At 39.2% G+C, this 22,620-nt stretch overlaps 1 protein-coding gene across 1 annotated transcript; it reads right to left on the bottom strand.

Annotated features, from left to right (window-relative positions):
* Window positions 1–766: 766 nt before the first annotated feature.
* On the bottom strand, window positions 767–17,964 carry pdcb (phosducin b). Its single transcript, XM_062028324.1, has 4 exons — window positions 17,862–17,964; window positions 9,913–9,974; window positions 6,602–6,750; window positions 767–2,646 (listed from the first exon to the last, which is right to left on the bottom strand). Exons 2-4 carry the CDS (start codon window positions 9,956–9,958, stop codon window positions 2,131–2,133), a joined length of 711 nt encoding a protein of 236 aa, XP_061884308.1. The 5' UTR covers window positions 9,959–9,974; window positions 17,862–17,964; the 3' UTR covers window positions 767–2,130.
* Window positions 17,965–22,620: the final 4,656 nt, after the last annotated feature.

The following is a 22,620-nucleotide window of genomic DNA, read 5'->3' as shown; positions in this document are numbered from 1 at the left end:
AAGGCCTCTGGCAGATTTGGTACAGCATGGCAACATAAGCTAGCTGAATTCTGATTGGATGCAAACTGAAAGTAAAAAAAACAGCACTGGAAGGAGCATAATATGACATGAGGAGAATATGAATACTTTTAGATACTTAGGGAATAATTATGATCATGATTTCTGGTTATGTTAGGCCAGCAGAGAAGGCCTTGCTGGCCATGACGGCACACCACAGTTAAAAACAGCAGGGAGCTTCTGCAAATGAAAACATAAATAGACCAAAATCCCATGTCCACTGTATAGGATGCTGGTTCTCCCTGAAATATACAAAATAAAAAACAATATTGAAGGTAGACGTCCGGCTAGCTTTCTGCAAAACTTGCCCCCCAAAACATTTCAGTTCAATATCCCTGGATTAAGGAAGCTATAAAATGTATAGTGCGGGCAAAGAGACAGCTGCCAGTAAAGCATTATGTTAACCTCATTAGCTAAATCTCCTCAAACTATCCAAGGATAGAAGCGATGGCGTAAGATGACCTGAGTTTAGGATCGCAGTGTGCAGGAATTAGTGGCAGTTTGAGCAACAACAACAGCATCATCTTTGACTAACAATATTAATAATGCTGGAAATAAAATATAACAAGCTTTAAGAAGACATATAGAACCTCCCTACATGCTCAGAATAAAAAATGCCAATGAATAAAGATTTATATTGTGTTATACAGTAAAAACACACATTTTCCTGCGTGGATGTGTTCAGAGTCAATGAAATGTAAGTCAAAACTGAATTGTCATGTTGTTTTATTTTTTTAAAAGAATGGTTAATTCATATGTACTATACTGTATATCATTATTAGGAAAACAAGTTTCTGAGATGCAATTTTTGTTAAATTCTGTGTACACAAAACACTATGTTGAAATGTAGATGGCACTATCTGACCACGCTTGTTCCAGATGTACGATTACCACCGGCTTCAGCATCCCCTCTTCTTTGGTAAAATTGATTTACAAGAAAGTGAAAACATTTTTAAAACGCCCTTTAGTGGACAATTAAATTAAATCAAGGATCAAAGTCCATTTAAATACAGGAGTTATGCATACAGTAAACTATATATACAAACATACATATAAATATATATTGGTGCGTCAAATGATTCAATCTTTTAATGAGATTAATCACTCTTTTGCAATTTGATTAATCGCAGTGAACTATTTGTGTGCTAAATTCAGATTCGCTTTGAAAAACACCCAAATATTTTGACACAAATGCTATTTTATTGTCATAATGTAATACACTACATTATTTGCTCAAAACTTGCTAACAGTTTAATCTAAACTACAATCAGAGTGTATTTTGAAGTGCAATTTTTCCAGTGAGCACACAAGTCGGAGTCTCCGTATGCATTGACATATGCTTCACCTTTCAGGTAAAGGAGCATGTGCGGTCAAAGTATATTTCCTAATTAATCTGAGTTCACACATTGTTAATGCGATAATGTTTTTTGATTAATCGCATGAGTTAACACGTTAACTTGGTACATTCACAACAACTCACAATTTGATTTGATTCTGATTCTTGGGGCAACAATTTTATTCAGAATCGATTTTTAATTGAACACAGTTCTCGATTTTAAGAATTGAATCTAAACTTTTTTCTTTTTTTTTAATCGATTTTAAAAAACTATAAATCGATTGGAAATGGTAATAAACTAGAATCGAGATTTTGATGTGACTCAAGTTTTTTTTGGACAACTCCTAATATACACTTAACATGTTAATCAAACACCGTTAATAATATGTTCATGTTAACAAAAAAACGGTCCACATAGCCACATTAACGTTACTGTTACTCCTTTAGTGTTATAAATGTGCTATTTAAAGATGGAAGTGAAAAGAAAACTCCTCTCTGCAGAGTGTGCATAATAAACATGCTGTGTTAGCATCTTCCATATTGTTTGTACACTCTACACTCTAGTTAACCCAAATCATACTTGAGAGCAGCCATGTTAGATGTTAGCCCATAAGAGAACCCTCCACAAACACTAGAAAGATTTCCTCATCTTACAAGCGTGCAACTCTCACAAAGCTCTACATCCAACCCTCGGCGGCTTTCTTTCTTCCACAGCAGCCGCAAACATTTTTTTTTTTTTACTCCACATCATTCTCCTCTTCATCATCCAACGCGGGCATCTCTTTCTCGGGCAGCAGGCCGTAGCTGTTGAGGAAGGTCTCCACATCCGTGGCAAAGAACTCCTCATTGAGGTGCTTTGTGCAGGCCAGGAAGTTCCCCAGCAGTTCTCCTGCCTTGTAGACCAAAAGTGTGGGCAACACCTCATCCGAGAACCTCTCAGCAGCACCCGAGGCGACCGCGTCGATCCTGCAGAACTTGACGGTGGGATACTCTGCGGCCAGGCAGTCCAGGCAGCTGTTGAGCTCCTCGCAGCCTTTCACACCGGTCTTGTAAATGTGGACCACCACCACCGTGCTGTGGTGTTCCTTCTCGATGACTTCAAGGAACGCCTCCCCGCTGTCTAGGTCGTGGACTCTTTCGAACCTCGGGCCGAAGCTGAGCTTGTCGTGCATTTCCTGCATGCACTGCTTTCGGTATTTCTTGAGACAGCCTTCGTCCTCCTCCTTAAGTAGCTCGTACTCCTGCACGCTCATCTGAAAAGGAGTTTAAAACATTTCAGTTAAATACTCCTTCTCTGTGTTGTTGTTTAGGCCAGTGTTTCTTAGCCATAGTGCAAGGGCCCATTGTTGGTCTGCAATACACATTTTCACCACTTGTGGCAGTAATGATAATATCAAGTAAAACAACTTGCACTGTGCCTAGTCTATAAAATTCGCTACACCTCCCTGATACCGAAGTACATGTCAAACTACTTCCATAACGTAAATGACCGCCACCAGGGGGAGCTCCACAAACCACATCAAACCCAGATTCCGATCTAACAAAGGTCTTAACTCATTCTCCTTCTGTGCCACATCAATGTGGAATGCACTCCCAACAGGTGTAAAAGAAAGGGCATCTCTATCCTCCTTCAAAACCGCACTAAAAGAACACCTCCAGGCAACTACAACCCTACACTAACCCCTTTCCCCCACCTCATCCCACCTCCCCGGATTGTAAATAATCAAATGTAAATAATCAAATGTATATACTTGTTCTTATGCTTTCTGAGCTCACTATGTTCACTGCTCGCTGTACATATCCTACAAAGTGAGACCTACACTGTTTCAATGTCCATTTCTCAGATGATGTAATTGTTGATGACTGAAGTGCTGATCTCAACCAAACCTAACCCCCCGCCCCAACCCCCTCCACATCCCACCCCCCGGATTGTAAATAATGTAAATAATTAAATGTATATACTCTGATGATTAACCTGTGTGATGACTGTTTTATGATGATAGTATATATTTGTACCATGAATTGATTAACGTGGACCCTGACTTAAACAAGTTGAAAAACTTATTCGGGTGTTACTATTTAGTGGTCAATTGTACGGAATATGTACTGTACTGTGCAATCTACTAATAAAAGTTTCAATCAAAGTTACAATCAATCAAACAACTGTAACTGAAGTTATAGAGAAGTTTCTTAAGCGCCAAAAAATATGTCAAAAGTGGTGAAACTGTAATTTCATTTGCACTTTAATTTTATTTACAGTTTAGTTAAGAAACATATTCATTTAGTTAATTTATTTATTTTTCGTCAGTTATGTATGAGTCCATTCTCATGCAGCATACTTGGTTGATACATATGTTTCTAAACAGCCTGACCTAAGCCCAAGGTTTAAGTGTTAAATAAATAATAATATTTGGGATTAACACTGTTTCTCATCCGTGGTCCGTATGGGCCGCAGTGGTACTCAGTTGTAATACACTTTTCCACCACTTGTAGCAGTAATGACAATATCAAACCAACAAAAGAAGTCTGGAGCTAAAGTCATAGAGACGTTTGTAAAACACAAAAAATATGACTAAAATGGTGAAGCTGTATTTTCATTTGCGCTCTCATTTTTTAAAAAGTTTATTTAAGAAACATTTTTACAGTGTATCATAAAATATTGATTATAACATTTAGTTAGAATTCACTTTTTATTTAATTTAATTTAATTATTTTAGCACTTGTTATTATTGAACAGAATAAAATCAAGAGTAAGATTACTAATTCAGTGTTAAAAATTGATAGGGCCCTGAACTCCTTTGTAGTAGAAAAGTTGGGCCCCAAAGTAAAAAAGATTAGGGAACCCTAATTTAAAGCACTTTCTTAACCATAGGGCGAGCACCCCTTAGAGGGGCTGCCAAAAATATCTGTTTCTTAGCAGTGGTACGTATGGGCCACAACAGCACTTGGTTGTAATACACGTTTCCACCACTTGTGGCAGTAATGACAATATCAAACAAACAGACGAAGTCTGTAGCTAAAGTTATAGAGTTAAGATGTAATAATCACTTATTCTTCTGTTGTTTGATACTTTACATTTGTTTTGGATGATACCACAAATTTGGGTATCAATCCAATTCCAAGTAGTTACAGGATCATACATTGATCATATTCATACTTGCCAACCCTCCCGTTTTTAGCGGGAGAATCCCGGTATTCAGCGCCTCTCCCGACAACCTCCCGGCAGAAATTTTCTCCCGACAAACTCCCGGTATTCAGCCGGAGCTGGAGGCCACGCCCCCTCCAGCTCAATGCGGACCTGAGACTGCGTGGGGGCAAGATGAAGAAATACGCTTGCAAGTTCCAAAACGAATGGAAACAAGAATTTCAGTTCATCCAGGACAGTTTGAAGGGGAAGGTGTATGTTGCCTGTAAATTTTGTAGAACAGACTTCTCCATTGAACACAGTGGCCGAAATGATATACTCATTAAGAACGGAGAAGTTAAACAGGACAATACTGCCATCTAATGGACAGCCACAGGAACACTGAAATTCAAGTATTTTTTTTTTTTAATGTAAATAAAATAAATAAATAAATAAATAAATATATATATATATATATATATATATATATATATATATATATATATATATATATATATATATATATATATATATATATATATTTAATATATATATATATATATATATATATATATATAGCTAGAATTCACTGAAAGTCAAGCTATATATATATATAGCTAGAATTCACTGAAAGTCAAGTATTTCATACATATATATATATATATATATGAAATATATATGAAATACTCGAGTTGGTGAATTCTAGCTGTAAATAACCACGCCCCCAACCACGCCCCAACCCCCCCCCCCCCCCCCCCACCTCCCGATATTGGAGGTCTCAAGGTTGGCAAGTATGGTCATATTCAAAGTCCTCATGTGTCCAGGGACATATTTCCTGAGTTTATAAACATAATATACATTGTAAAAAAACGAAAGAAGATGTTGTGATGCCAAAACATATTGACGTAATTATAGTAGTATCGACTAGATACGCTACTGTACTTGGTATCATTACAGTGGATGTTAGGTGTAGATCCACCAATGGCGTTTGTCTACTTTTCAGAGGCGGTATAGTACCGAATATGATTCATTAGTATCGCGGTACTATACTAATACCGGTATACTGTACAACCCTAAAGTAGACATCGAAAGAGTAAAATAAATATAACTATTAAGTGTATTACTGTAATAGATGATAAAATGAATTAGAAATCTCATATTGAAAATATGCAACATAAGGTGAAATATTTCAATAATGAATAAAGCAAAATATGTTCTGGAGCAAAAATCACTCCAAATTCTATTATTCAAAAGTGTGACCATATCTGAGTTATTGTGTAGAAATACGGGGAAATAATTACAAAAGTATTCTTCATTCACTAACGGTGTTACAAAAAAGATCAGTTAAAATATTACATTATGTTGGATCTAGAGAACATACATACCCATTATTTATTGAATCAAATATACTTAAAACCAATGACTTGGTGTATTTGCAAACAGCTAAAATTATGTACAAAGCAAACAATCTGCTACCCAAAAATGTACAACAATTCTATAGAGGGGAAATATAACCTCAGATATAAATGCAACTAAAAACATTTGTATGCACGTACAACACTTAAGACATTTAGCATATCAGAATGTGGAATTAAATCACAGAATGGATTAATAAAAATTAAAAAAGCCAAACAATGTATTAATATGATGCAGTTTAAGAAACTGTTCAAACTCAAAAGTATTTACAAAGTAAAAAAGAAGAAGAATCCTGAGACACAATTTGAACCTTATTAAAAACGAGATGATCTTAGTCATCTCATTATGTGAATCATTGCTTACTTCACTATTTTTTTTTAGAACAGTTTAATTTAATTTGAAATATTTTAAATGTGTTATGAATTAAGAGCAGGAAGTGAATAGATGTGTTAGTATTTGCTATGAAGTGTAAAAAGGGTAGCATTAAATAAGCACAGTTTTTTTCCTACTCCCTATTCAACACGTATTGAGAAAATGGAAAGATGTGAAATATGTGATGTATCATATCATAACTCTATGCATGTTTGAAATAAACTTCAACAACAACAACAACTCACCACCATGTGGCCCTTGTCTTCTCAACTTTTGAAGGAATATGTATACTTCACCTTGCGATTCAGATTCCCCTTGGTATCGTCCAATTTCTTGTGAGGGGATGACATTTGTCTGAGAAGCTCCCGTTTTGCAGGTGGCAGGTTGTCCTGGTCCATACTCTCCAACTTAAACCTCCTCCAGTCATTGATAACGCCTTTGGGCCCTTGGGATTTATCGACAAATAGCCTTTAGTCATATACAGAAGCATTCTCTAAATGTACAAATGAATATGAATGTATACATAAAATAAATATAGTTTTCAGAAAATGCAGAAAGGCATTCAAAACCAAAAACGGCCTCCAGGTCGCACTTTAGACACCACTGGCTTAGGGATTCATATCAATATTAAGAAGTCTGCTAATTATACAGGTACTAGCTACTAGTACTAGGTATTAGAGTGTCCCCCTGACATCGGTAGGTCATAAGTTCAAACCAAAGACTATAAAAATGGGAGCCATTACCTCCCTGCTTGGCACTCAGCATCAAGGGTTGGAATTGGGGGTTACATCACCAAAATGATTCCTGAGCGCGTTCAACCGCTGCTGCTCATTGCTCCCCTCACCTCCCAGGGGGTGAACAAGAGGATGGGTCAAATGCAGAGGGTAATTTCACCACACCTAGTGTGTGTGTGACTATCAATGGTACTTTAACTTTAACTTTACTAATTGAATAAGCTTATTTCCTTTCAGAGATACATTCCCAGTAAACAATCTGTTTTTAATTTACCATACCATCAGGGTATGGTAAATTATTCTGGGCCCCCATAAACAAAACTTCTAAAGGGCCCCCCATCACACCCTAAACCCAACGTGGCGCCCCATACACACATACTTTTGCTGTGTTTACATTTACTACTACTATTACTTACTATTGCATTAATTTGCTTCTTTAAAACACATTTAAAAGACGCAATTAGGTTTTTGATTAAAAAAAATGGGATTACTATATTTAGACAAGAACATGAGTAGGCTAAATTACTCCAAAATAATTTGGTTTTATATAAAAATGTTTTTGGCCAGAATATAATTTGAAGTCATCATATAACCTGTCATTATTCTCTTAGACCTCATCCTGTCTTTAAAAACTAGTGACACCTCTGTTTCTAACTTTAATTGAGGGTCCTTGAATGCACCATAGTTACATGCAACTTTTTCCTATGCTGCCATAGATCATATATATACAGTATATGTATATATATATATATATATATATATATATATATATATATATATATATATATATATATATATATATATATACTACCGTTCAAAAGTTTGGGGTCACATTGAAATGTCCTTATTTTTGAAGGAAAAGCACTGTACTTTTCAATGAAGATAACTTTAAACTAGTCTTAACTTTAAAGAAATACACTCTATACATTGTTAATGTGGTAAATGACTATTCTAGCTGCAAATGTCTGGTTTTTGGTGTAATATCTAATAGGTGTATAGAGGCCCATTTCCAGCAACTATCACTACAGTGTTCTAATGGTACAATGTGTTTGCTCATTGGCTCAGAAGGCTAATTGATGATTTGAAAACCCTTGTGCAATCATGTTCACACATCTGAAAACAGTTTAGCTCGTTACAGAAGCTACAAAACTGACCTTCCTTTGAGCAGATTGAGTTTCTGGAGCATCACATTTGTGGGGTCAATTAAACGCTCAAAATGGCCAGAAAAAGAGAACTTTCATCTGAAATTCAACAGTCTATTCTTGTTCTTAGAAATGAAGGCTATTCCACAAAATTGTTTGGGTGACCCCAAACTTTTGAACGGTAGTGTATATATATATATATATATATATATATATATATATATATATATATATATATATATATATATATATATATATATATATATATATATATATATATATATACTAACCGTTTTATATTTGATAGTGGGTCGCAGACATTCTTAATTTGATTAAAGCAACCAATGATATAATGAACTTCTGTTATATTAACATTTATTACGTTGTTTTTTTATAACTTACATATTTGAATGACAGGATTTTTTTTTTTTCACACTTTGCAAAAGCATAGCCTCCCGAGCTTGGGGCCCCTGTACAACATCCCAATTTACTTTTCCACTCCTACGCCCCTGAGTACCATGGATGATTTTTCAAAGACAGCACACAGAAAACCCAGTATGATGTTATGTAGGGATGTACTGATAAACGGTATTATTAATAACTACGGTAAAACTCCCGACAGTTAGTATTACCATTTTAAATCAAAATGATCGAAAAACCGTAATTCATGGCTGCACTTTGATTAACTCACGGACTGACTGGCACCAGCTCGCTGGCTTAAATTTTAAACATGAAAACAAGAAACATTAACGTCTTTCCCTTTAAAAAACGACATACTCCAATCTAAACTTATATAAACACCTTGCCGTCAGAACAACTAAGTTATTCAATTGTGCAAGCTGTGCTCTCTTAGGACACAGACTGATCGTTCTACAGCATACTCAAGAGTATTAGGAGGTGTTTTTACGGTGCGTTCAAAGACCACTGAACAGAGCAGGACGCTACAGCACCCGCCAGAAATAACAAATAATAATAATACCGGTACTTTTCATTTAAATAAATCTTAAACAGATACTGTGCAAACCAGTATTTTAAAACAATAAAAGCTTGGCCATTAAACAGATAAAACACTACGACTAAAACACTCTCAGTGAAGCATAAGAAACTCAAAACATGTAAACTAGTGGGTTTTCTAACTGTGTGTCTTTTTATTTTAGTTATTTAGAAAAAACTTGGTCAAAACATTTTAGTGTGTGCATCACTACTTTGAGCACATTCAACAATACCCTCGTTAAAAATAATAACTGTTATCATTTTGGTTGTCCATCCATCTTCTTCCGCTTATCCGAGGTCGGGTCGCGGGGGCAGCAGCCTAAGAAGCATAGAAAGCCCAGACTTCCCTCTCCCCAGCCACTTCATCCAGCTCCTGCCCGGGGATCCCGAGGCGTTCCCAGGCCAGCAAACATAGTCCCTTCAACGTGTCCTGTCTGTGGCCTCCTCCTGGTCGGACATGCCCTAAACACCTCCCCAGGGAGGCGTTCATGGGGCATTCTGACCAGATCCTCAAACCACCTCATCTGGCTCCTCCTGATGTGGAGGAGCAGCGGTTTTACTTTGAGCTCCTCCCGAATGACAGAGCTTCTCACCCTATCTCTAAGGGAGAGATACCCGTGATCATGTCCTTTCGGTGAATTTTGGTTATTTTGCTTACGATAACCGTAATATGAAATTTGCATATCGTTATATTCCTAATGTAATGTAATGTCATGATTTTAACACACTTTCACTCACCCGTGTGGGTTGCTGTTTCTTCCAAGTCAATCATCTGGTCTGACATGTTTCTGGTTAGTTACCTGTAATACAAAAAAACTGTCAATTTAATCCAAATGATGTGATATTGGAGTTCATAACAAAAATCCCTTGCTACATTACCTTAACCGCGGATGGTTACATGATTGAACTCAGGACTACTCAGGACCTTCGTATTGTGAGGCACATGCACTAACCCCTGTTCGACCATGCTGCCTGGGTTTTGTGCATTTATATATATATTTTACACATAATGCGTGGATGACCAGTAGCATTTTTTGGCTCTAATTAGATCAGTTTATACCTCCAGATTTGTGTACAAAAAGATCCCCATGATATTTAATCAAATTAATGTTGTCTAAGAGGATTAGTGGACTGTAGCAGGTCTCCTAGTAGCTTTGTTAGCCATTGCACAGACAGTAACCGAGCAACTAGGCATTCAACATTTTAAAATAAACAACATTGTGTATATAAAGAAATATAAAGAGTGTGCATCAAAACGGACTTGAACGTGGTCACAGCCTTTTGATCATGTAGGCCCACCAAGTGGTTGGAGCCATAACAAGCAATGAGTCTTTATGCCAGGAGCCGGCCCCTGCATACAACGTCACATTGAAGTACATCACATATACCCTAGTCACCAGTGTTGGGACTAACGCGTTAACGCGTTACTGTAACGCCGTTAGTTTCGGCGGTAACTAGTAATCTAACGCGTTATTTTTTATATGCAGTAACTCAGTTACCGTTACTGCATGATGCGTTACTGCGTTATTTTACGTTATTTTGATGTAGTATCGGCTAGAAACAGAAGATCTGAGTGTGTTTTATTGGAGCACTCCGGTGGAAAATAAGAGGCGTGCTTTCTGTGGGTGGGGGAAAGCACGCCTCCCCGCAGGGGCTAACAACCTTCACTTTACCCGGAAGAAGGTCTTTACAGCTGACGGTGAATGGTTTGTTGCAACTTTGTGACTTTATTGGACGCAGCCATCCACCAAGCTAGAACACCTGCACGCACTCACTGTCGCCGCTCCCTCACCTCTCTCGCCCACTCACTCACTGATGTCACTCACCTCACATGTTGTCATATCTTAAAGGGCCACACACACACACATACGCTACTCTCATAACAACTAACAAGACATCATGGTGAAGCCAGAAGTCGAGTTTTTTAACATGGAGACATTCTCAATACTTTTCTTTTGTCGAGCACAAAGAAAATAACATTTTAGTTGAATGTAAGTTGTGTCTTGGATCAAAGATCCTATCTACTTAGAGTTAAAGTTAAAGTGCCATTATGTTGCAGCTATTTCAAATAGTTTTGTCAAATTTTTCTGGCCTGAAATAAATTGGCCCTTTGAAACATATCTTTGTCTTTGTGTGTTGTATGTAGACCACATTGTTTGTGTGTTGTATGTAGACCACATTGTTTGTGTGTTGTATGTAGACCACATTGTTTGTGTGTTGTATGTAGACCACATTGCTTTCTGAGTTCAGTGATGCAAATGCATGTCAAGTTGATCAACAGATTATTCTCCAGTGCAATAACAGTACTGAAATGAAGGCTAAAAGGGCATTAATGGGAGCCTTAAAAAAAAAGGGGGAAAAAAGAAGTAACTAAATAGTTACTTTTCACAGTAACGCATTACTTTTTGGTGTAAGTGATTTAGTAACTGAGTTACTTTTGAAATAAAGTAACTAGTAATTGTAACTAGTTACTGGTTTTCAGTAACTAACCCAACACTGCTAGTCACACAGTTCCACATGTTTGAAAAGGAGTAGGAAGAATTAAAGCTTATAGAATCCTACTATTTCTCCTTATCGCAGCAATTACCATTTCTTTTTAGGGCTGTTAAAATTAAACCAGCTAACATTTGATTAATCACAAAACAGAGTAACGACCCAATTCTGACCGCACATGCTTCTTTACTTTAACTCTGACTGGTGCGCTCATTGGCAAATGTCACTTCAAACTACATCATGACTAGACTGGCTAAAACGGTTAGCAAATTTTGAGCAAAAAATTACATATACTTACTGAAACGTTTTTTAATTATGTTTATATGAAATGCTGAAAATCAAATTGGTGTCAAAAGTATCGGGATATTTTTGTAAACTTAATTTATATTATACAAGCAAGTAATTTACTGTGATTAAACACAATCCAAAAGTGAAAAAAAAAAGCACAAACATATGTTTAACTGTCTGTATTCAACATCTAACAATTTAGAATGTTTTAATGAGGAAGATGTGTAACAGTAGAATTAATAGGTAGCATTTAAAGGCCTACTGAAACCCACTACTACCGACCACGCAGTCTGATAGTTTATATATCAATGATGAAATCTTAACATTGCAACACATGCCAATACGGCCGCATTTAACTTATAAAGTGCAATTTTAAATTTCCCGCTAAACTTCCGGTTGAAAACGTCTTTGTATGATGACGTATGCGAGTGACGTCACTAGTTAAACGGAAGTATTGGTACACCTTTGAATCCAATACAAAAAAGCTCTGTTTTCATCTCAAAATTCCACAGTATTCTGGACATCTGTGTTGGTGAATCTTTTGCAATTTGTTTAATGAACAATGAAGACTGCAAAGAATAAAGTTGTAGGTGGGATCGGTGTATTAGCGGCTGGCTGTAGCAACACAACCAGGAGGACTTTGACTTGGATAGCAGATGCGCTAGCTGACGCTAGCCGCCGACCGCACGGCTGATCGGGTGAAGTCCTTCGTCCTTCCGTCGATCGCTGGAACGCAGGTGAGCACGGGTGTTGATGAGCAGATGAGGGCTGGCTGGCGTAGGTGGAGCGCTAATGTTTTTATCATAGCTCTGTGAGGTCCCGTTGCTAAGTTAGCGTCAATGGCGTCGTTAGCAACAGCATTGTTAATCTTCGCCAAGCTGGAAAGCATTAACCGTGTATTTACATGTCCAGGGTTTAAAGTATTGTTGATTTTCTGTCTATCCTTCCAGTCAGGGGTTTATTTATTTTGTTTCTATCTGCATTTGAGCCCGATGCTATCACGTTAGCTCCGTAACTAAAGTGTTTCGCTGATGTATTGTCGTGGAGATAAAAGTCACTGTGAATGTCCATTTCGCGTTCTCGACTCTCATTTTCAAGACGATATAGTATCCGAGGTGGTTTAAAATACAAATCCGTGATCCACAATAGAAAAAGGAGAAAGTGTGGAATCCAATGAGCCCTTGTACCTAAGTTACGGTCAGAGCGAAAAAAGATACGTCCTGCACTGCACTATAGTCCTTCACTCTCACTTTTCTCATCCACGAATCTTTTATCCTCGCTCAAATTAATGGGGTAATCGTCGCTTTCTCGGTCCGAATCTCTCAATGGGAAAATGTGAGGAGTCCTTCCTCCGGTGACGTCACGCTACTTCCGGTATAGGCAAGGCTTTTTTTTTATCAGCGACCAAAAGTTGCGACCTTTATCGTCGTTGTTCTCTACTAAATCCTTTCAGCAAAAATATGGCAATATCGCAAAATGATCAAGTATGACACATAGAATGGATCTGCTATCCCCGTTTAAATAAAAAAAAATCATTTCAGTAGGCCTTTAACTGTCTATATTCAACATCTAACAATTTAGAATGTTTTAATGATGAAGATGTGTAATAGTAGAGTTAATATGTAGCATTTAAGGCCATATAAATACATAAATAAACATGGTTTGTTTATGAGTACAGAATGTGTAATAACATAGTTAATGATACTAGAACAAGAAGTAAAAGTGTAAAATGAGCTTAAATATTTTATATTGGTTTTGTTTAATAAACTCATGAATATGTACATATTATAGAAACTTCTGTCAAATGATAACATCTTTATTCAAATTAATCACACTTTTGAATTTCGATTAACCAGGTTATCACTACTTTGCATAATTTAAATTTGTTGACCTACAAACGTAATGATACTAGGATGGTGGCAGAAACATTATTTTTTTTTTATGTTTCTGTAACGCTCGAGCAGTTTTGAGACCAAGATGTAGGAGACAGGAGGACGACTTGCAGGTAAGAGAAGTATTTGACTTCTAACGACATGGGATGAGCACACTAAAGACGGCAGTAGCATCAGCAATCTTCCAGCCCTGGCTGAAGGGCAGACTAGTTTCTAAGGGAGCCTGATTGGCAACCATGAACAGGTGTGCTCAGGTAGCCAATCAGGGACAAGTGAGAGAAACAACGCTCAGGCCAGAGTGGTGAACCCAGACAGGAAATAACAAGAAATAAAAGCACGGGACAGGAAACAAATACAGAAAATATGTACACACACAAGAACATGTCAGACCTGAGACAACGGGTCCTGACACTTTTACTTGAACACATATAATTTATTTAAGTTACATTTGCTAATCATGCTCAATCCAAATTTAAAGTGTGATTAAGATGCTTAAATTGTTTTATCAGTTTATTATACATAGTTATGCTAAGTATCAATCAATCAAAGTTTATTTATATAGCCCTTAATCACAATTGTCTCAAAGGGCTGCACAAGCCACAACGACATCCTCAGGGCAAGAAAAAGTTAATTTTACACCTTTACTCTACATTCTTGTGTCATTGAGGCAGTGGTCACCAACCTGTTTGAGCCCAAGTTCCCTGGTCTCAGCCAAAAACCAAAGCAAGAGATCCCAGGCTGAAGAGAGCGAGGCAGAGGCGTGTCGGCGTGTTCAGGAGTTAAAACGCGTGTCTGCTAGCGGGTCTGTTGGTCATTCTCCGGGTGGGGGTGTCACCACCAAAAATTGACTGGTTGATCGCGATTGACGGGCGGCGACCCCCTGCATACTAAGGTGTTATTTCACATTCGCATCGATTACCAAACAGTGTTTATTTATGTACAGTATTTATATATTCGTAAATGCCTCCTTATCAACTCTACTGTTACACATATTTATGATATTCTTTATCATACAAAATGTTTTAAATCGTTGCATATTGAACACAGGAAGTAAATACAGTTGTGCTTTCAAATTATTTGATTATATCAGATTAATCACATTTTTAAATTGGGATTAATCAGTAATCAGTAAATTACCTGCTTGCATAATTTGAATTAATTTAAAAAATATCCCAATATATTTACACAAGTTTTTTTTTTTTTTGGTTTCAGAATGTCACACGCAATGTTCCCTCTAATTTTTCATGTGTGTGAGCAAATGCAAAAAGTCCCTGAGCATTCAGTGGAGCCCATGTGAGCAATATCAGACGTGCACACTGTGGCTACACCAGCAGCACACCTGTCCCGGCCAAACCTGACTAAATAACAAGTTCAATCTCCATCCATCCATCCATTTTCTACCGCTTGTCCCTTTCGGGCTCGCGGGGGATGCTGGAGCCTATCTCAGCTGCATTGGACAAGTCCCCCCCTCATCGCAGGGCCAACACAGATAGACAGACAACATTCTCTTATTATTATAATCAAATGACAGCAGTCATTTCCATGAGGTTATTTTCTAATATAAGTGTTTAGGCCCACTTACAATGACAATAACAAAAAATGTTGTTTTTCATGAACTGTGTACTTGTATTGTTTGTCTGGGTCAGGGGTCGGCAACCCGCGGCTCTAGAGCCGCATGCGGCTCTTTAGCGCCGCCCTAGTGGCTCTCTGGAGATTTTTCAAAAATGTATGAAGAATGGAAAAAGATGAGGGGAAAAAACTCTATTTTTTTGTTTAGTAGGGTTTCTGTAGGAGGACAAACATGACACAAACCTCCCTAATTGTTATAAATCACACTGCTTATATTAAACATGCTTCACTGATTCGAGTATTTGGCGAGCGCCGTTTTGTCCTACTAATTTTGGCGGTCCTTGAACTCACCGTATAGTTTGTTTACATGTATAACTTTCTCCGACTTTCTAGGACGTGTTTTATGCCACTTTTTTTCTGTCTCATTTTGTCCACCACACTTTTAACGTTGTGCGTGAGTGCACAAAGGTGAGTTTTGTTGATGTTATTGACTTGTGTGGAGTGCTAATCAGACATATTTGGTCACTGCATGACTGCAAGCTAATCGATGCTAACATGCTATTTAGGCTAGCTGTATGTACATATTGCATCATTATGCCTCATTTGTAGCTATATTTGAGCTCATTTAGTTTCCTTTAAGTCCTCTTAATTCAATTTATATCTCATGACACACTATCTGTATGTAATATGGCTTTTAATTTTTTGCGGCTCCAGACAGATTTGTGTTTGTATTTTTGGTCCAATATGGCTCTTTCACATTTTGGGTTGCCGACCCCTGGTCTGGGTGGAGGTCCTGCTTTGGAAATAATTTGTACCCATTTCAGACATTGCATTTAGTTCCCATTAAAACATTCACATGTTGCACAATGAGATGTAAGCAAGGGATCGTGTGTACATTCCTGCAACTTCCTGTTTTTAAAAAATATATTTTTATTAGTATTTATTTAATACACTAACAGCATTTCGTGATTAATATTTATAAATTAAGATTCCTAATAAATGACACTAGAATAAGCACAAATTTGATTGGTAAATCATAGTGTAACAACCTGGAATGACACTTTATGTGTGGTGTTGGAGTTGTCCGACTTTTTGTGTGGCTGTAAACGCATCACTGGCTAAGTGCCATATGTGCATGTGTTGGCGCAAGTGAGAAAGAGCGAGCGGCTGCTGTTGATATAACAAAGTTGCTTTTGGTCTGGTTTGTACTGCAGAAAATTACCAGTTTTGCTAGATATAATTTTTTTTACTAATGTTTTGGTGATGTGTTTATGGCCGACAATAAAGAGTTTTGCTCAGTAAAGTGATGGATGGAATTCATGTCCTCAAAGCGTCTCGACAGACATTACAATATTTGAACAATGATGACGAAAACGGTTTTCTCTGTCGTGTCCGTGTGTCGAAAATTGTTATGCGCTTATTTTTTCCATTTGATTTTGTGCGTGGCATAGATTTGCCGTGCGCAGAGGACGCTTGAGCAGTGTGCAATTGCACAGGCGCGCACCTTAGAGGGAACGTTTGTCACACACAAACTTTTTTTTAATGTTTTACTAAATATACTGTACGTAATTTATTTGCTCAAAACCTTGTATCAGTACAATTAAAGTTCCATCGGGATTTATGTTGAAGTGACATTGGAGTCCCCTCACTCATCTTTGCACTGATGTATACGCTGACCTGACCACTGAGCGTACAACACGTACTGTTCAGGTAACCAAAGCACATAATTGTGTGATTAATCTGTGTCTATACATAATTAATGCAATTATTTTCGTGATTAATCGCTTGAGTTAACTCGTCGTTAAACTTGACATCCCTAAAACATGACATGACACAAACAAATAGGATTAAACAAGCTGCGCTTCTTTCTACTCCTTTTTGGACAAAGCATTTTTTGTGATGAATCGCATGAATTAACTCGTTGTTTTTGACAGTGTCCTCTGCAGTAGACTTTTGTGTTTCATAAAATAGACCAAAAACAAGCATCCACTGCAGGCCATATTTGAATTTCACAGATATGCTGCAGGTTTTTAGGTGTTTTCAGGTGTTTTGCATGTGAACAATTGCTTCCCATTTCCACACAAACTTGTCTTGATTAATTCTGGCCTGAATCCCGTAGGAATGTTTCGTTGTTTCATTTCCTGCAGTGCATGTTAAAAAAAGACTGATAAGCATCTTTGAGTCTGCTGATGGTATCAAGTGAGGGTTCAGCTTGGTGGACGCATGACTCTGTAGCAAATACTCAACTGCTCTTTGTACATTTTGTGCAAAAAATTAATCTTACACTGAATATGAGTTTCTTGAATCCTTCCGACTGATACTTTACGACTTTAAATGATAAAAATTGAACCATATCGAGTCAGAGTCAGTACATTTAATGAGAATCAAAGAGGAATTATAAGACTTATGTCATGAGGTTGACCAAGAAAGTAAAAATGTTCCTACCTTTCACAATGGTATCTTGAGGTCGTGCGAGCTCGATCTCTTCACAAAGTTATCTGCTATGTGTGTTTTTGCATGCATGCGTAGGTGCTCTCCAGCCAATGAGCAGGGTCTAAGGGAGATTTTAAAAAAGACGCGATAGACTTAACGGAAATAGATCCTAAGAGGATTTCACTTCAGGAATTAGAAGCCTCTGATTGGTACGGACCCCAGCGACACACAATGCAGTGACAGAAGCAAAGACACACACAGAGAGAGAAAAAAAAAACATTTTCTTCCGATACACGACTTAGTTGGTTGGTTCAATACATAAAAGAGACTTTGTCATCGCTATATGAAGGGAGCAAGTCACAAGAGTTAAGTTGACGAGGAACTTTTCAATGAATGCCCTGTTTGTGATTCAGTTAAAATGTCTCTCAGGCAATCGAACGTTCACACGAATTAAACACATGACAGCAAGTTTTGAAACTATAAAGCACCTCCAGCTAAGGACACTTCATCATGCGGCTTCACACTTAACAAGAATCACATTGTTTTTACATTATGATTATTAGAGATGTCCGATAATGGATTTTTTGCCGATATCCGATATCCCGATATTGTCCAACTCTTAATTACCGATTCCGAGATCAACCGATACCGATATATACTGTCGTGGAATTAACACATTATTATGCCTAATTCTGTTGTGATGCCCCGCGGGATGCATTAAACAATGTAACAAGGTTTTCCAAAATAAATCAACTCAAGTTATGGAAAAAAGTGCCAACATGGCACTGCCATATTTATTATTGAAGTCACAAAGTGCATTATTTTTTTTAACATGCCTCAAAACAGCAGCTTGGAATTTGGGACATGCTCTCCCTGAGATAATCCTGATAACCACTACAACTATGGGAAACACTATACTTTGACTTTCACAAAGTGCATTATTTAAAAAAATTTTTTAAACATGCCTCAAAACAGCAGCTACAAAAACAATGAAGGCTCACAGCTTCAGTCCAGAGTATACTAAAGTAATAAAGTAAACAATAACATAGTCCTCATTTAGTGCAAGACTGCCTGGCATACTGTATAACAGGAAATTATAAACTGGGCTCAATCTGCCCTGCTCTAACGTATTTGTATGAGCAACACAAATGTGCTGCAAGCTAGTGGTGAGTGCTTGAAGTGGCCTACCAGTCAGTCAGAGCTTCTGAAATGCTGCGTTGAGACAGGGCACTTTCGTTCACTGCAATCTGCAAAATGTGCGCCATGAAGGGCAAACTAGCCACACCACACTCCACCGTATCTTTTGCCATTTTGCGTGCATTGCCCCTGACCACAACTTGGGCTTTCGCCTTGGGTTGGTTTTTGTTGTATTTTTGTTTTTTCTTGGCGGAGTCTTTAAGCGACAACTGTGTGGTACTACTTTTTTTCAGTGTTTGCGTTTCATCCATCTTCCGCTTGTATTCATCGTGTATCTCCTTATGATTCTTGAAGAGGTGGGAGTACAAATTGCTCGTATTAAAGGAAGACGTCTCGGTTCCTCCTCACATAACCAACTTTTTGCAGTCACTGCAAATTGCCAGTTTTGTATCCGTCAGAGATACTTTAAAATAATCCCAAACCATAGACATGGTGTCGTTAGTCAGTCACCGAGCGAGCTCGCTTGATAGCCACGGCTACAGCACCGGCAACAACACACTTGTTGTTGTTATGCTGCGCTCGCGGCGGTTTGATGAGGTCAATAAGCGTCAACAATAAACCTCTCATGCTGCAGTCGTGTTGCAACTCCTGTGTTGTGTGTGGGAGAGGGGAGGGGCTGCTGACTGGGAGACGCAACTGCTCTGTACTTGTCCCTACGTCTGTGTACCGCTCTGTACAGCGGCGTTTTAAAAAGTAATTAACTTTACTTTTTGAAACAGATACCGATAATTTCCGATATTACATTTTAAAGCATTTATCGGCCGATAATATCGGACATCTCTAATGATTATGATACCTAATTATATTTCTTGTGTACAATTCGTACACTTCTGTAGCACTTTCTAACGTGCAGCTGGGGGTTGGTCTTGCATAACTTTGACATGGTCACGGGGGGAAAGAGGACTGAGTCTGCAACTTCAAGGTTCTGAGACAAGCACACCAATGCTATAAATGTCCTCCTTATTTGAAAAGGTTGGTCTGCCCACCCCCTTTCGGATGCCCATCTTAGTGGGGGCCTGCTGGGTCTAGTCCCCGCACACGGCCTTTGGCACCTGGGTGAGTCGCGTGGCATGCCGCAGTGTTCCCCGTCCGCCAGCTGCTGGGCTTGTGGCCGTGTTTGTCGGCGTGTGTCAAGGACTTTGGGTGCTGAACCCCAAGATGCAGATATGGCGAGCATAGCGCAGGAAAACATGACTTTAATGCCAAAAATGAAAAGCAGGGAAAAAGAGAAGCAGGAACCAGGAAACAAGAGACAATCATCGAGCTCTGACTGGAGGGCGAGGCAGGCATAAGTAGCAGCCACCTGATTGACAACAGGTGTGGCCAGGCTGCCAATCAGCAACAGGTGAGGGGAAATAGTGCTCAGGGAGACAAGCAGGGATGCTCGTATTTCCTGATGTCTGATAGGCACCAGCACCCCCCGCGACTCCGAAGGGAATAAGCGGTAGAAAATGGATGGATGGATGGATATGCCGATACTGTCCAGCACATCATTTCCGGTACTGATATCAACGGATATCAATACATGCAGCTTTCATTCTGGGCTTTCAATGAACAATGTTTGTGCAAAATAAGACAAATACTGCGCTATAAATTATAGAAAGATTTATTTTTCACATTTTGTCTCAATTAGTAGTATGGTAGTCATTAAAAATCATGACTGATAATTGTCAACTAAAAAAATCAAAAACAAGCACAAATAAGAATCATATTATGGCTCCTGTCTTCACTGACATTTTTAACACCTCTCTGGAGCTATGTCGCGTGCCGTCCTGCTTCAAGACCTCCACTATTGTCCCTGTCCTCGAGAAAGCACGGATCACAGGACTAAATGACTATAGGCCGGTTGCGCTGACGTCTGTGGTCATGAAGTCCTTTGAGCGCTTGGTCCTGCCCCACCTCAAGGACATCAGCGCCCCCCTCCTGGACCCACTGCAGTTCGCCTACAGAGCCAACAGGTCTGTGGATGATGCAGTGAACCTGGCCCTCCACTTCATCCTGGAGCATCTGGACTCCCCAGGAACCTATGCTAGGATCCTGTTTGTGGACTTCAGCTCTGCCTTCAACACCATCCTCCCTGGACTGCTACGAGACAAGCTCTACCAGCTCAGCGTGCCCGACTCCCTCTGCAGTTGGATCAATGACTTCCTGACAGAGCGAAGACACGAACACTAGTATTCCTCAGGGCTGTGTACTTTCCCCCTGGCTCTTCTCCCTGTATACAAACTGCTGCACCTCCAGTCGACAGTCCGTAAAGCTGCTCAAGTTTGCAGACGACACTACCCCCATCTCGGATGGCGACGAGTCCGCCTACAGGAGAGAGGTGGACCGGCTGGCGTCCTAGTGCAGCCTCAACAACCTGGAGCTGAACGCCCAGAAAACAGTGGAGATGATCATTGGCTTCAGGAAAGTCACAGCCCCACCATCCCCCCTCACCCTGACTGACTCTACCACCCCCGTCTCCATTGTGGACTCCTTCCGTTTTTTGGGCACCACCATCACCCAGGACCTCAAGTGGGAGCCGACCATCAGCTCCCTCATCAAGAAGGCCCAGCAGAGGATGCACTTCCTGCGGCAGCTGAGGAAACTTAAGGTGCCGACCGAGATGTTGGTGCAGTTTTACTCAGCCATCATCGAGTCCATCCTCACCTCCTCCATCACCGTGTGGTTCCCCGGCGCCACAGTCCAGGATAAGCATCGACTGCAGCGCATTGTATGTGCTGATGAGAAGGTGATTGGCTGCAAGCTCCCATCCCTCCAGGACCTGTTCTCCTCCAGGACCAGGAGGCATGTGGGTCAGATCACAGCTGACTCTTCTCACCCTGGACACAAACTATTCTCCCCTCTCCCTATAGGCAGGAGACTACGGTCCATCCAGACCCACACCTCCCGCCACCTGAACAGTTTTTTCCCCTCGGCCATCAGGCACATGAACAATAACAAGATCTGATAGCTCAGTTACAGCTCATGTTATTCTATTCTGTGTTGTGTGTTTTATGTTGCACGATTGCACCAAGAAAAATTCCTAGTTCGTGAACCCGTTCTCAAACAATGGCAATAAAAACTATTCTGATTCTGATTCTGATTCTGATTAGATAAGGCTGCAGATTAACAAACAGGAAATTGTATTATTTTGATCCATAAACACTTCGTGAGTCAGGGTGATTCTTCCAAGACTACGCCTGCACCTCATGGTTCACCAGTATCCCCAAGCCACTAAAAACAAAACTGCAAACTTCCCAAAACAAGCTGGTGAGACTCCTGCTCAACCTCCCATACAGGACTCACCTAACTCAAGCCCACTTTACCAAATTGGGATGGCTTAGAGTTGAGGAAAGAGTAAACCAAATCGCAATGTGCCTGGTATTCAAATGGTCCCCAAGTACCTGTCGAACTATTTCACCAGAGTAAGTGATGCTCACAGGCACTACACGAGAGGGAGTTCCTCAGACCCCGTCCCTCCCAAATTCAAGACTCTCATGGGAAAAAATGCATTCCACACAACAAACCTTAAATTTCGAACTTCCCTACTAAATTTTAAAACTGCCATAAAATCATGGCTCAGCTCAACCTC

This window comes from Entelurus aequoreus, linkage group LG19 (genome assembly GCF_033978785.1).
Source record: "Entelurus aequoreus isolate RoL-2023_Sb linkage group LG19, RoL_Eaeq_v1.1, whole genome shotgun sequence".
Classification (NCBI taxonomy): domain Eukaryota; kingdom Metazoa; phylum Chordata; class Actinopteri; order Syngnathiformes; family Syngnathidae; genus Entelurus; species Entelurus aequoreus.
This window is presented reverse-complemented; position numbering and strand designations above follow the sequence as displayed.

Excerpts from the sequence above, each read along its gene's own strand:
- pdcb (XM_062028324.1), bottom strand. The coding sequence starts at position 9,958 with ATGTCAGACCAGATGATTGACTTGGAAGAAACAGCAACCCACACGG. Across the intron at positions 6,751-9,912 it reads AGAAACAGCAACCCACACGG|GGCCCAAAGGCGTTATCAAT; the intron begins GTGAGTGAAAGT and ends ATAAATCCCAAG. Across the intron at positions 2,647-6,601 it reads AGGGGAATCTGAATCGCAAG|ATGAGCGTGCAGGAGTACGA; the intron begins GTGAAGTATACA and ends ACTCCTTTTCAG.